The sequence below is a fragment of the Botrytis byssoidea genome, assembly GCF_014898295.1.
Source record: "Botrytis byssoidea strain MUCL 94 chromosome Unknown BBYS_001, whole genome shotgun sequence".
Classification (NCBI taxonomy): domain Eukaryota; kingdom Fungi; phylum Ascomycota; class Leotiomycetes; order Helotiales; family Sclerotiniaceae; genus Botrytis; species Botrytis byssoidea.
Window position 1 is genome coordinate 2,318,942 of NW_024065842.1, and position 13,225 is coordinate 2,332,166.

The 13,225-nt window shown below is 43.5% G+C and overlaps 4 protein-coding genes across 4 annotated transcripts; 2 read left to right on the plus strand and 2 right to left on the minus strand.

Moving 5' to 3' along the window:
- Window positions 1-297: 297 nt before the first annotated feature.
- On the plus strand, window positions 298-2,094 carry EAE97_000700 (uncharacterized protein; the record flags this gene model as incomplete). The annotated part of the gene is made up of 5 exons (XM_038871210.1): window positions 298-416; window positions 738-798; window positions 857-968; window positions 1,018-1,166; window positions 1,216-2,094. 5 exons carry the CDS (start codon window positions 298-300, stop codon window positions 2,092-2,094), a joined length of 1,320 nt encoding a protein of 439 aa, XP_038738571.1.
- A 564-nt stretch (window positions 2,095-2,658) lies between these two features.
- EAE97_000701 (uncharacterized protein) lies at window positions 2,659-3,286 on the minus strand (the record flags this gene model as incomplete). The annotated part of the gene is made up of 4 exons (XM_038871211.1): window positions 2,659-2,699; window positions 2,755-3,076; window positions 3,154-3,176; window positions 3,241-3,286. 4 exons carry the CDS (start codon window positions 3,284-3,286, stop codon window positions 2,659-2,661), a joined length of 432 nt encoding a protein of 143 aa, XP_038738572.1.
- Window positions 3,287-3,749: 463 nt separating this feature from the next.
- EAE97_000702 (uncharacterized protein) lies at window positions 3,750-4,588 on the plus strand (the record flags this gene model as incomplete). The annotated part of the gene is made up of 2 exons (XM_038871212.1): window positions 3,750-4,204; window positions 4,261-4,588. The coding sequence occupies 2 exons, from the start codon at window positions 3,750-3,752 to the stop codon at window positions 4,586-4,588; spliced, it is 783 nt and encodes a 260-aa protein (XP_038738573.1).
- Window positions 4,589-4,818: 230 nt separating this feature from the next.
- EAE97_000703 (uncharacterized protein) lies at window positions 4,819-5,331 on the minus strand (the record flags this gene model as incomplete). The annotated part of the gene is made up of 1 exon (XM_038871213.1): window positions 4,819-5,331. The coding sequence occupies one exon, from the start codon at window positions 5,329-5,331 to the stop codon at window positions 4,819-4,821; it is 513 nt and encodes a 170-aa protein (XP_038738574.1).
- Window positions 5,332-13,225: the final 7,894 nt, after the last annotated feature.

Genomic DNA, 13,225 nt, shown 5'->3' on the forward strand with positions numbered 1-13,225 from the left:
GAATGGGTAGAGATTCGAATTCCAAAATTTGGCGAATTTGTGCGCGCTAATCTGAATTAGGAATGGTGGCCAGCTTTCCTTAGCGTTACGGGGCTTAAAAAAAAGGCATAAAGTTTCCGTCGCGCAACTGCAACTTTTCTTTCAAACACAATCACAACAACAATATTTTCCATGCACTGAGATTCTCCGATTTTTCATATCGTGCAGAAATCAGACCAATTGCCTCGGGTTTGAGAACTTACGAAGGGTATTTAAAATACACAGTTTGCCAGAGCTGCTGGTTTAGTATCACGCACAATGGCGACTTCGACCAAGTCCAATCTGGAAGGAAAAATGGACAACTTTGTTATTGGTATCATTGGTATGGGTGATATGGGCAAGATGTATGCCCGCAGGCTCAGCGATGCTGGATGGAGGTAAATTCCCTCAATTGAGCTTTCGTTGAGCCCGCTTTTGCAATTGTAAGCACCCTCTTTTTTCTCACCCTCATTCCTCTTATAATGATGACCTGAGTGCATTTGGCTCGAGTATCGCCTTCAGATGACCTGACTACCATTCTGGTACCAGGTCGGAAGCTGGCTTTCAATGATGAAAAATCTCAGCTACCTTATTTTATTTTGTCTGAATCTATCGAATTACTTCTGCAGTGTTTGTTACCTTTTGGGATTGCAGAAGCTAACAATAAATCTATAGTTATAATGTTTAATCTCCGACCACTACTGATATTCTTGGGGCAGAGTAAACGCCTGCGATAGAGAGGACAAATATGAAGCTTTGTGTGAAGAGTTTGCAGATAGAGTAAATACCCAGCGTTTAGATAGTTCTTGTCCTGCAGCTTGTGCTGAGACGTCCATAGAAACAAATTACAATTCTTCCCAATGGCCACCTCGTTTCCAGAGCAAGTGATTACACCATCTACAATGTCGAAGCTGCCGCAATCGGCAAGGTTGTTGCTGAATATGGTCCCTGTATGATTTACATGATCCCGTCACCTTCATCTTCTAACGTCCTGTGTAGCCACCAAGCAAGGTGCCATAGTCGGAGGACAAACTTCTTGCAAAGCTCCTGAGATAGCTGCCTTTGAGAAGTATCTTCCTGCCGACGTTGATATTGTGTCTTGCCATTCTCTTCATGGTCCCAACGTGGATCCTCGAGGTCAACCACTCGTAAGTATCACAGTCAAATCACGACCTCACGTGCTTAAGAAAATCATAGGTTTTGATCAAACATCGTGCATCCCAAGAGAACTTCGAAAAGGTTGAGCATGTTCTCTCATGCCTCGGCTCCAAACAACATGTTCTCTCAGCTTCTCAACACGACCGCATAACAGCAGATACCCAAGCCGTGACCCACGCAGCCTTCCTGTCCATGGGTAAAGCCTGGCACGCCAATCTCCAATTCCCTTGGGAAATAGCCCGATATGTTGGTGGTATTGAAAATGTCAAAATCAATCTTACCCTCCGCATCTACTCTCAGAAATGGCACGTTTATGCTGGTCTCGCCATCCTGAATCCATATGCCAAAGAACAGATCAGAGAGTACGCGTCAAGTGTTACAGATCTATACAAATTAATGCTTGGAGGGCACAGAAGAGAGTTAGAGGAGCGAATCAAGAGCGCAGGACGATTCGTCTTTGCTGGACGAAAGAAGTCCGATGAATTACTCTTGCGCGATGAAGTACTTGATCGTTTCTCCCTAGGTAAAAAGCCTGAAAAGCCAACACCAAACAATCATCTCTCTCTTCTCGCTATCGTTGATTGTTGGGCTCGTCTCAACATTAGTCCATATGATCATATGATCTGTAGCACTCCTCTCTTTCGTCTCTGGCTCGGTGTCTCAGAATACCTATTCAGAAATGATAAATTGTTGGACGAAGTTATCAATACTGCTATTGAAGACAATACATTCCGTTCCGACGATTTGGAATTCACATTTGCAGCTAGAGGATGGAGCGAGTGTGTGGAGTTTGGAGATTTCGAGAGCTGGAAAGATAGATTCGAGAAGACGCAAACGTTTTTCGCTCCAAGGTTTCCAGAAGCAACTAGAGTAGGTAATGAGATGATGAAGACGATTCTGGCAAACATTAAGGATTAGAGACGCAGTTTGGGCGGTATGGGTACGGGCGTATGGTTCAACTTTATTGTGGAGTTTTCGCTGGCTGGCTGACATTCAACATGAATTGGGACTTTATAGAGGATATACTTCATGCACCACTGCAATTCTGAATGATATTCTATTCAAACTTAAAAAGGAATCAAATCACAAAGTTTGACGTCATTGAGATATGGAATGAAACAGGCGGGAAACTCGTGTATGATGCTTTCACTGTGCAGTAATCCGTCACACATGGTCAAGATGTAGACGATTGCTGGGAATGGGAAGTGTATTTGTGGTTATAGCCATTCTACCTCGTGCTTTCGGTCGATTGAAGCGAACCCCTGATCACCAGATAATCACATAACAGAACTCTTGCGAATCCTCGGCACGTTGTCGTAGCATTGTTCAACATTTCCATTGCCATATGCTCCTCATATTATGAACATTTCGGAAGAATCTTGCATTTACTTGCTTAAAATTCTATAAACCGGCGTAAAAAGCCAGCCCAATGCAAATGCAGCATGACCACTCCCCCAAATCCAACCCCATAAAACCACAAATTTAACGGTAAGATTTTTGGTATCTGGCTCTGGCACCGGGACCTATTGAAAACATTAGCCAAAATTTCAATCGTACCTGCCATAGAAAAAAACTGACCTCCGAACTTCTTTGGCTCGCAACGTCTGTTATCGGCAACCAAGAGGGTTCTGTCGTAGGTAACGAGGGCTTGCTTCAATTGGTTCTTTGAGTGCTCATCGACGAACTTTTGGTAGTAGGCAACGATGGCCTTGGAGATAGCTTGACGGATAGCATAGATTTGGGAGGTTTGACCACCACCGGTAACACGGACACGGATGTCAACACCGGCGAATCTGTCGAGACCGACGATCAAGAGGGGCTCGTAGACCTTGAATCTCAAGACCTCTGGTTGAACCAAGTTCAAAGGCTTTCCGTTGACCTTAACAAGTCCCTTTCCGGCCTATCCTTCTAATCAGTATTTGAGTTCTCGGGGGGTTTGTTGTGAATTTGTGAGATTCCTGTCGAGGGGGTTCGTACCTTGCAGTGGGCAACTGCGGTGGCTATTGGGAAAAATGTCAGCCTTGATTCAATTCCAAAGAGCGAGACTCGGATTGAAATTCTTACCGGTCTTCTTCTTTCCGAAACACTGAACAGACTGGTTGGAAGCCATCTTGGATTATTTTCCTTTAAAATCGAGTAGATGTTAGCTTCTTATTCCTCCAAATTTACCATTCCGTATCGTAGAAAATAATTGGTAACGCTTTTGTCGAATGTCGAAAAAAAAAAATAATGGTCGAGTTCCAGAACCTCCAAGCAACGCACAAATCCTCCCATACCACCAAACTCCAGAACAATCGCAAATCAAATCAGGTCGGGATGTGAGCTCACCTTGGCGTGGATTGTCGAGGTGGTTGTAAAGTGTTGTCGTCGTTGTCGCGGAACGTTCTCTTTCTGAGTGTAATTTTCGATTTGCAAAAAGTGCGAGCCATTCAATTAGCGAAATGGGCTAACGCCAAAAAAGGTTAGCTCCATTCATCGCCCCAGATCACATACCGATGTCTTATCGTTATCGCAAAGCATTCAATGTCAACTACATTATAAGACTTCCTCCATTTCGTAAAATAGGTGCTACGATGTCTCGCAAAGGTGTTGGTCTAGCAGCTTTCGATAGATCTCGAATCGCTTCTGCTCAATATGCGTCTCACGGAAATACTCTTCGCAGCTCTCACTCTATGTCTATAGCTACTCAATTATCAGTCTTCCGTTCTTTACTTCAGCAATTTGCTCAAACTCATGCCAAAGATATACGTTCGAATCCCATTTTCCGCGCCGAGTTTGCACGCATGTGTTCAGCTATTGGAGTGGACCCTTTGGCCAGTAGTAATAATGCTGGAGGTAAAGATGGGAGTGGAAGTTTTTGGGCTCAGATGCTTGGTACAAGTGTGAATGATTTCTATTTTGAGCTGGCAGTAAGAGTTGTGGAAGTCTGTGGCGCTACACGGGAAGAAAATGGTGGGCTTATTGGTGTTAAAGAAGTCAAAGACAGAATTATGAGCACACGAATGGAAGGTGGAGCTGAAATATCTGAGTATTGATCACCTTGTCCCACTCTTATGACTATAGCAAATGCTAATCGTATCCTAGTGATGATATCCTTCGTGCCGTGACTACCCTAAAACCCCTTGGTTCTTCCTACTCCACTATAACCGTTGGCCATAAAACATATATCCGTTCGATACCCAAAGAACTTAATACAGATCAGAGTGCAGTTCTGGAAGCTGCGCAGCTACTTGGATACGTCAGTGTCGGAATGCTCATGCTAAATCTTCGATGGCCAAGAGCAAGAGCCAAGACAGCTATTGAAGATTTAGTCTCAGAAAGTATGTTATGGGTCGACAAACAAAGCGAAGAGTGGGAGTATTGGAGCCCTGGATTTATGCTGGAAGTGGACGAAAGTGGAAATGCTGGATGACGAAGGCAAGCTTAAAAAATACCATGTAACAACGAAACACGGATCTCCGCATCAATAAAACCGCAAAGTAATGAAAGCTGCGGGCAGTGGGACATTTACATATAGAACGACGGTACTCTATACTGCAAATTGGCCACCTGATCTGGATCATTATGATAGCACAAATGTGCTTGTATAAATGGACTGCCTTCTATGCGTCAGAGGAAGTGATCAATATCGATCTACACTTTCTATGAATGTACAAGACGTTCCTTTCCATGAGCAATACCAAGCCCGGATTGACGTTTACCGGGTCTGATGGACCGATTGTAAGAACCTGGCATTTCTTGTTCTAGCTGTGAAAGAGACCCCGCTGTTCCTTGGGAGGTATCTTCTGGTGAAAGCTCTCGAAACCGCTCATTTGGCCATTCTTCCACAATGTCCGGGAGTCTACGAGATCTTTCAGGCCTTGCTTCGGTGGGACGATGTCTCCTATCATTCCGTTGAGACGAGGCCCGAGTCGAATGTGATTGCGTCGAACTCGACGATCGCGATTCTTGACTCCATTGATGCGATGATTCTAACGAGGAAAATAGCGATCGAGTCCCTTGTGTTTCACTCATTGTTGTTTCTGCCAAAAGCTGGGCGCCCCGGGGGCGACGTCTCTGTATGGCTTGAACAGAGTAGTAAATGCCCATACCGAATAAAATCATAAATGCCATGAGGGCAATGACTATAACTCCGATAACTTGGTTATTTTGCATCGCGTTGAAGTAAGGGGCTTAAAGTTCTCGATTTCCTTGGGCAGAACAGGGTGTCCTTAAAGTGCTTTTGGTCTTGAATTTTTGAATTTTAGGTTGTTAAATATGCAGTTTTCAATCTCATCATTTATATACAATTGGTAGACGGCCCCAATTTTGTATATGGTAACTTTGTTGTCCCAGTGACAATGCTGCCGTATTGGTTAATTGGCTTTTGTGACAATGGACCTTTCGTCAGTATTGGCTAGTAACCCGGAGACTGCATCCAAGAATAGCTACCTAGGAATCATAGAGACAAGCCGTAGCAAAAAATATCTTTCCATTACCCTTTCTTCAATTAAAATCTATTCACTATGTACGATTGCCCGCTCGTGTCTCATGTCTTTCCATGATGTCCATGTGTAGAAGATTGTCAGGAATCAATGTAGATCCGAGCTAACGTATTGCTGCGCCAATGCTATAATCCGATTCATTCGGTATACTAGTAACTACTTAATAAACAGCAGTTTGCAAATCACACTAAGCTTTCAACAGCAAGCAGGTGTTCCTCTTGTCTGCAGCTCAAGGATTCATCTCTCTACTGTTAGCTGTTAGAGCCTTGTGTTCTTTTTTGGATGTCCAAAGTTTCTCTGAACATCTAACTTTCAAACCTGTTCATGCGTACTGGTCTGTTGTGCGCCCTTTCTTGGTTTAAGTACGCACTAAGTATTCACCAAAGACAAGCTCTGGTAGACCAATATCAGAGCTCAACCAACGCAATTCAAATTTTGCTTGACCAGGAGATTGTACTTATTTTGTGCCTCTGAGATAATGTGAATCTGGTTTAGTTATTGGGCTTTAGGGCAAACGGGCTTTACTCATTCGACTTCTCAGTGTACCCAGGGTTACCAGGAACTCAGGCTGCAGTCCGGCAATCAGAAGCGTTCAATTCCTTCTCGACCTGCTTAGAAGATTCAGATCTTTCAAAATATTGAACGTTCAAACATTCATAGCTTGCATGTTGATTTGGGGTAATTGGTTTTGGTTTCCTTGAAGTCACGGGTATCATAGGCTATAAGTGTTGGGCACTGCGGGGTTTTGTTACGGGTGATTCAGAGGGTATCCGGGGAAGTAGTTTCTATGGCATTCTTCCTTTAATCTTATTCAATTAGACTTATAAGGGCGCATAGCATTGACGGCGAAGCATTAGCTATAGACAGGCTGAATCAGACAAGCATTCACTATTACTGGTGTGGGCTAGTGTCTGCTGATTGCCGATTTTGGAGCTCGAGAGTTAGGAACACTATATATTCTCATCATATTCCCTGGCTAATTTAACTACAGAATTGGATACATCTAGCTTCACAAATTGTTGAAAGATGACGAAAACAATAGCAGTCGCGTAGAAGAGAAGAGTCAATTCTGTGAGCACATTGATTGTTTTACATATTTCCAGTCCATAAGATTGTGTTTAAAGAAGATGAACGAGAAGGTGCAAATCATTGGAAAGGAAGCTCCTCTTGACGCAAAGCTCGTGAAAGGAATTGGAATGAAGGCGAGAAGATGTCTCTGATATGGTTCTGCTAGTCTTCTCTAACGAGGAGAGAAACATCACGCCGAAATAGTAGAAATCTGGATCTGGTGAACGGAAAACTTCAAGTGCACAACACACAATCTCCAGAGGTTGGTTGATGGAATACTGTGGTTTGGGACGAGGCCGGTATGGAGATATTTTGACGGTGCTTTGTTTCTCATACTTGAAGTCCTTTGAAGCAACGCGTCTCGCCCTGCACTGCATGGCTGTCAGTTTGAAACAATAAGATGCTCACTATGAAATATATTCGCCAAGGAACAACCCAACGTTGGAGTCTCAACTGGAAATGGCGTTCGTTGCATGCCAACAGCAATAACACCTCGTTTTCACGAAGCGGATGATTGAAAACTGAGGATCTTGAAGGAAACGCTTCTCACGCAAGTACGCTATAGACAGTTGCCAAGTTTTCAAAGCTTCAGGTGAAGATATTGGCTTTCTTACACGTCAGTTTACGGGAAAACGGTATATGTATCATCATTACACGAAGCGTTTAAACACAGCTGTCAAGAGAAAGACATTACAACATCGATAGAATTAAGTCAGAGAAGACTCTTTACAACGAAGTTTTGGGGTCCTCTGAGGAGTCCCTGAGAGAAGATGTGATCGCTACCGTGGTGAAACATGTTAGGCACAAAGATTCGACGAGGAATCCCACTACGTGACAAAGTGATACTTAACACATGCGACGACACGGAGAAGGAGGAAAGCGGAACGAATCGGGGATACTGACGATGATGAAAGCGATGGGTCGCTCAATACTATTATTCCAGCGAGCCCAGTGCATTCCATATTCCAGAATGTACTTCAAAGAGAAGATACATTGAACTCAATTCGCATATCCAACTCCTCTCAATTATCTATTTCCTTTCATCCACTTAATATTCTCAAATAATCTGCAAACTCGATCAAAACATCCAATCCAGTTCCAAATAATAATGTTCCAAAAATATGCTTTAAATCTCAGCTCAGCAAATCCGGACCGTTCAATATATATATGCGCCATTACTCCAAACCGACCACCATGTTTCTTATCTCCTCTTCTTTTGGGAGAGGGGGGTATCATAAACACCCCTCCCTCTCGAGTAGATGAAGGAGAATTCTAGAGTCAAAGATGTCGGAATGAAAGGTAATTCAGGAAACAGACAAGGAAATCGAAGATTAGTCTCGAAAATCAGATATAAAAAGTACCAACCAAGACCCAAGATGATGAGATAACGAACCTGACACTAGGAACGCAGGCGAAGATGAAGAGACGTCTTGAATTGGATGAATATACGCAAGGAAGTAGATCGAGTGGATCCAGAAACCTTTGCTGGATTAGGACGGGGGAGAGATTGTTGCACGGAAGTAGGATAACAAATAGATACCTCGGACATCTGACATCTGAGAAGAGTGGTGGAGAAGTGTACATTACAACCCCCCTCCCCCCTCCCCCTCCTTCCTTCCTCCCCCGAGCAACAACCCAGGATACACATCAAACTTCGCATCTCAGTCACTATATCAAAGATTATTGAGATTTTCTAAGAAGAGCAGATCCAGAACATCGGAGATCCGACGCAGCATGTCTATTTTCATACATGAACTCCCCCCTCCGCCCCCGTTTCCCTCCGTGCTTTACATACGACACTCTACATGTGTTAATCATCGCAAATTCATCGGCTCAATTCTATAGAATCTCCTATCTGTATCATATTATATCACACCTCATCTTACCCCATACCCTACATCACCGACCCAATCCTCAAAGCAGGAGTCTCGTGCCTCCATCCCCTCACGTCTCACAAGCCTCGAGGTAGTCTGGATACATTGCCGGATACGTAACCCTCATTATCTCAGTCACACCACATGTCACTATATACCATACGTAAGATCAATTCACTAAGGTCAAGTCACAGTTCGATGTTTTTTGAGGGATGATAGAATTTTGAAGGATTGATAGATTGTTGAAATAATTAGAGGCCTGCTAAAGACAGAGATACGTACTGTATTGTGGTTGTGTATCTAATGCGCCGACGTCTAACTACTTAAGTGTGCCAGAATGATATGGACCAAAACCTTTTCTTGCACGGTCTCTCTTCCTTCTCGTCCACTATCAAATGGCGAATATATCAATGCATACGAATCGATCTCCCAGAGATATGCAATACAGAGAGGTAAGAGGTGGCAAATAGATGTCGTACGTACTCCCATCCCATATCCTCGTAGACGAACCCCTTTCAAACATCATCCACAAATTCTATATGCAACTTATTACCCGCCTAAATGTGTATACTATAGTAGACGGCCCTTATGATCAACACCACCATTGTGCCGAAAGCTCCGACAATGTTAAGTACGAAAGCGAGCATGATTGCACAGCTCTACCATTAAGGGTTGAAGAAATTGAAGGTTTGCTCGCATATCTGAAGATGCATCCAGGGGTGAAAATTGAGGTGGTTCAGGCCAATAGTGTATCCATACGATGCCTTACTTGCTATGTATGCACTTCAACAGAAAAGCTTTCTCCTAACATCAACACCAAAGGGTACGGCGGTAACCAAGCTATTCTTTTCCAACATCTCTCGAAACAACAGCGGTCAAGCAAATCAACAAAATGGTCAAGGGTATTGACTCGCGACTCGCGACTCACCTTTGATCCTCGTATGAACCCCATTATATTCTCGCGACGACAAGAAACGTCGCACCGCACACTCGTGCAAAAGGCATTCTCCTAACTCCTGAATGACCTCGTACTTTGCATATGTGGAGCCGACATAATTGCTTTTTGTTGTCTCTTATTGTCATCTGATAAGTAACCGAGCAAGCTGCAAGCGAGCAAGTAGCTATGTCTGCATTCAGAGAGTAGGAAATACGGCAAGCAAGGGTTCAAATTTCAATGCAAACAATCAAACGAGCAATGAGTACGTATGTATGTATGACTCGACCCCTCTCAAGCATCGATGCAAAAAATCATTTACCCGAGCCCAACATTTGATCTCTCGACTGGAAGAAGGTCGTTTCCAATCAAAGTATTTCGCCAATATTATAATGATTCGAGAATCAGAAGGGGGATAGCAGAAGAATTGGCTCCCGCACCACTTGTATGGATCTCTGCAGTTCCATATGGAATCTGGATGCAACTCATCCGTGGCGAGGGTGCAGGAATGCCCAACATGTAAGGATTCCTGACTCGTACTTTTATGCCGACGATCACATGTTCATCCCTGACATATCCTGCATATTCAGTATCTTTCACATTCATACACACAACGCATTTGCGACAGAAATTGGCCGCTCGCACTTCCTTTTCCTTTTGCCCATCCCTGTCTCAGCATCATCGTGAAGAGTTTCTGATGAGACAGGAAGTGTCATAAGGAGCTGATGTGGTAAGAAGTCGAAATCGCTTCAAACCAATATATCAAAATTCAAATTCGATGCAATTCCAAAACCTCGAACAGCTTAATTCTTAGGCCTTTTGACCCAATGCAAATGGAAACTGTCATTTCGGTCTTCCCGCCTAAATGCCAATCTAGTCCTCGAAGCCTTCGAATTAGTGAAAGTCTATGGCACGTGCATACCCCGTGTTTCAATCTCTTTCAATAATTTAAGGGTGTTGAGCTGAACTATGTGTTGTTCGATGCACAGGCAATTGCGGATTGTTGGTGACGACTAGTGATTTCATAGAGGAGCTCAGACCTGCCCTTTAGATCAGACCGAATAGCAGATGCACATCGATCTTGAATTGATGCTAAAACGTAAGGTTATTCGTACATCCAGGCTGATGACGTTGATTTTTCGAAAGGCTTTGTGATTCATCTTGCAGTCCTAGGTCATCGGGAAGAAGATCAATCGAAGACGTCTACGTGTGGACAAACTATTGCCCCGTAGCTGTACATATGAGATTGCATGTTGTGATGGTTAGTATCTGCACAAGAGACTCTATTTGGGTCAATTTGCGAAAGATGGAAGTTTTCAGAATATCCATTTTTTTCAAATATCCATCTGCATTCATCTCGGAACCGGTGATGGCTCCAGACCCTGCTTTTCGTAGTGCTCAAGCCTGCGTCTCTTTTGGCCTCTACGACTAATATTGCCGCGAGCGGGAATGATGCAGATCTCATAGTGCGAGGACTAGAACTTCTGCCAAGGACCGGACGGAGATGGCTCCGTTCGGTAGATCTATAATACTCTACATGTTATTATATGTATACAGAAAGTCTTGTCGTAAGTTGCAGAATAGGACCACTCCACTATTTACACGAAACAGTCTGGTACTCTTTAAGAAAGCGAGGAAAGCACCAAGATTCTTTGCAGTGCACGGTCGGTGTTCGTACTTTTGCGTGAGGTATAAATTGAATTCATGTATGTAGTAGCGTGGGGTAATAGTCAGGAGTCGTCTGATCACTTGATGAGGTGTGGACGAAGCAATGCGATGTTGGATTTTTCGCACAGATTATCTTTGTGTAACCCATGTCGGTGGCTGGTTATCCAACTAGGATAACAATCAAGTTTGAGGCAATCAGAGAACGTTGAGCGTATGAATAAAGTAGAAGAAGCGACCCATAACAGAATTGGGAAGTAGGTGCGTCCACACAGATAGAAAACCGATGGGAGATTTTACAAAAAGCATACACTCCTTTTGGTTCTGTGCCGCGTCTGATACTGCGTGGTCAATATAACGAATGAGGGGTCCAGTTTGAGACTTTCAAAGAAATGGAGTGGGGGAAGACACGGGAACTATTCGATTAAAGCCTTGATCATACAAGACCTAGACTCGACTTGAATTAGAGTCTTCGGCGGTGATGTGGTGATTGAAGACAATTAGAGGGGAGTTGGCTGTATAGTTCCTGACTAAAAACACTGGCGAGTTTGAGCGAAATATGTTACGCAGATGCGCTTCAGCATGGGTGGGTAAATTGTGTGAATCTATGTTGCATTTTTAATATGTAGAAGATTGACTGGTGATTTCAAAATCCAACCTTTCCATTGACAATTGCCGTTGCCTAGAGTTGGTTGTGACTCATGAGAGTCAAATATTGAGGGAATGGCGGGTAGTGTTGCCGGCTGCACGCGGATATAGACGTATCGTGTGGTATTGTCAACAAACACCTCGGGAGGTTTTGCAAAAACAGTTTGAGGGGCTTAAACCGACGAGGAATCATGGCGAATCATCACGGGTGGCTTAATCCCATTGCGGTATTTTGCATGATTGTTGAGAGCGTGTCGACTTCGCATGACTAGCGAAAGGAGAATCCTATATAGATATAATCTTCGGATGAGAGTCTACATTTGGATGACCATGTACGAAAGAAGAAGGAAACGGAATGATTTCATTTGATTTGATTCTCAAACCATCCCATTGTGTTAGTCACCATGAGAGAATGTAAACCTTGTCGTACCCGTATTAAGCAATCCACTTTGTGAATGGTCCCGCACTCAGCGGACTGAAGGGAGGTGGGAGGGATTGGAACTGAGTCTGGAAAGCGGCAGCTACGACATGACAGGGGAAACTATTCGAGTCCTTTCTCATGTATGCAAGACGATGTACAGGGTAGCATCGACACTAAACCTTGTGATGCCGTATACCTTGCTCCTCATTTTGCCACCTAAACATGAGTCGAGTAACGGGCTAAACTTTAATTACGAGCGCATACGAAGAAAGGAAAGTCACATACTCACAGACTCACAGACGGGCTCGAGGCGGGTTATCTCCAGTTCCATATTGGCAACTCCAGAATACAGATGGATAAATGTGCGTACCGAGTAGATAGATGCATGTAAGTAAGTAAGTAAGTAAGTGTGTGTGTATGTGTGTATGTGCATTGTGCACGCTGCACCATCTATACCATCTATACAATCTACACAATCTTTCTACATACACACTTTCCCTTCCACGTTCGATGAGTAATATATGAGAAACAAGAGTGTATGTACTTTGAAGCAAGCAAGTTTGATTATTTCGTGCAGTTCTAGACAACGCTATGGCTCTCTCTTCCCAGGTTCACCTCCATGGAGATGTTTTTGGATATTGGAATGTTTTGATTGGCAGTTGAAGTTACAATCATGTAACACAAACTGAGATAGGGATTTGTATGGAATATAGGGAGAAGATTTCCCGGTCGTTTTACGTATTGTATCATCATTTTCGCCGAAGAAGAATTTGTTACATGGGGGAAAGGACTTGGTCAGATCACTGATCAATCGAGTCCGGTCAATGTTTAATATTTAATGTTTAATGTTCAATATCAAACCAATTCAGGCATTGAGACAATTTGGGAGAGGCATGGCATGGTATTGGCGCAAAGCGTAGACTTGTCTTGAGTCTTGACACCGAGCTCTCCCCCC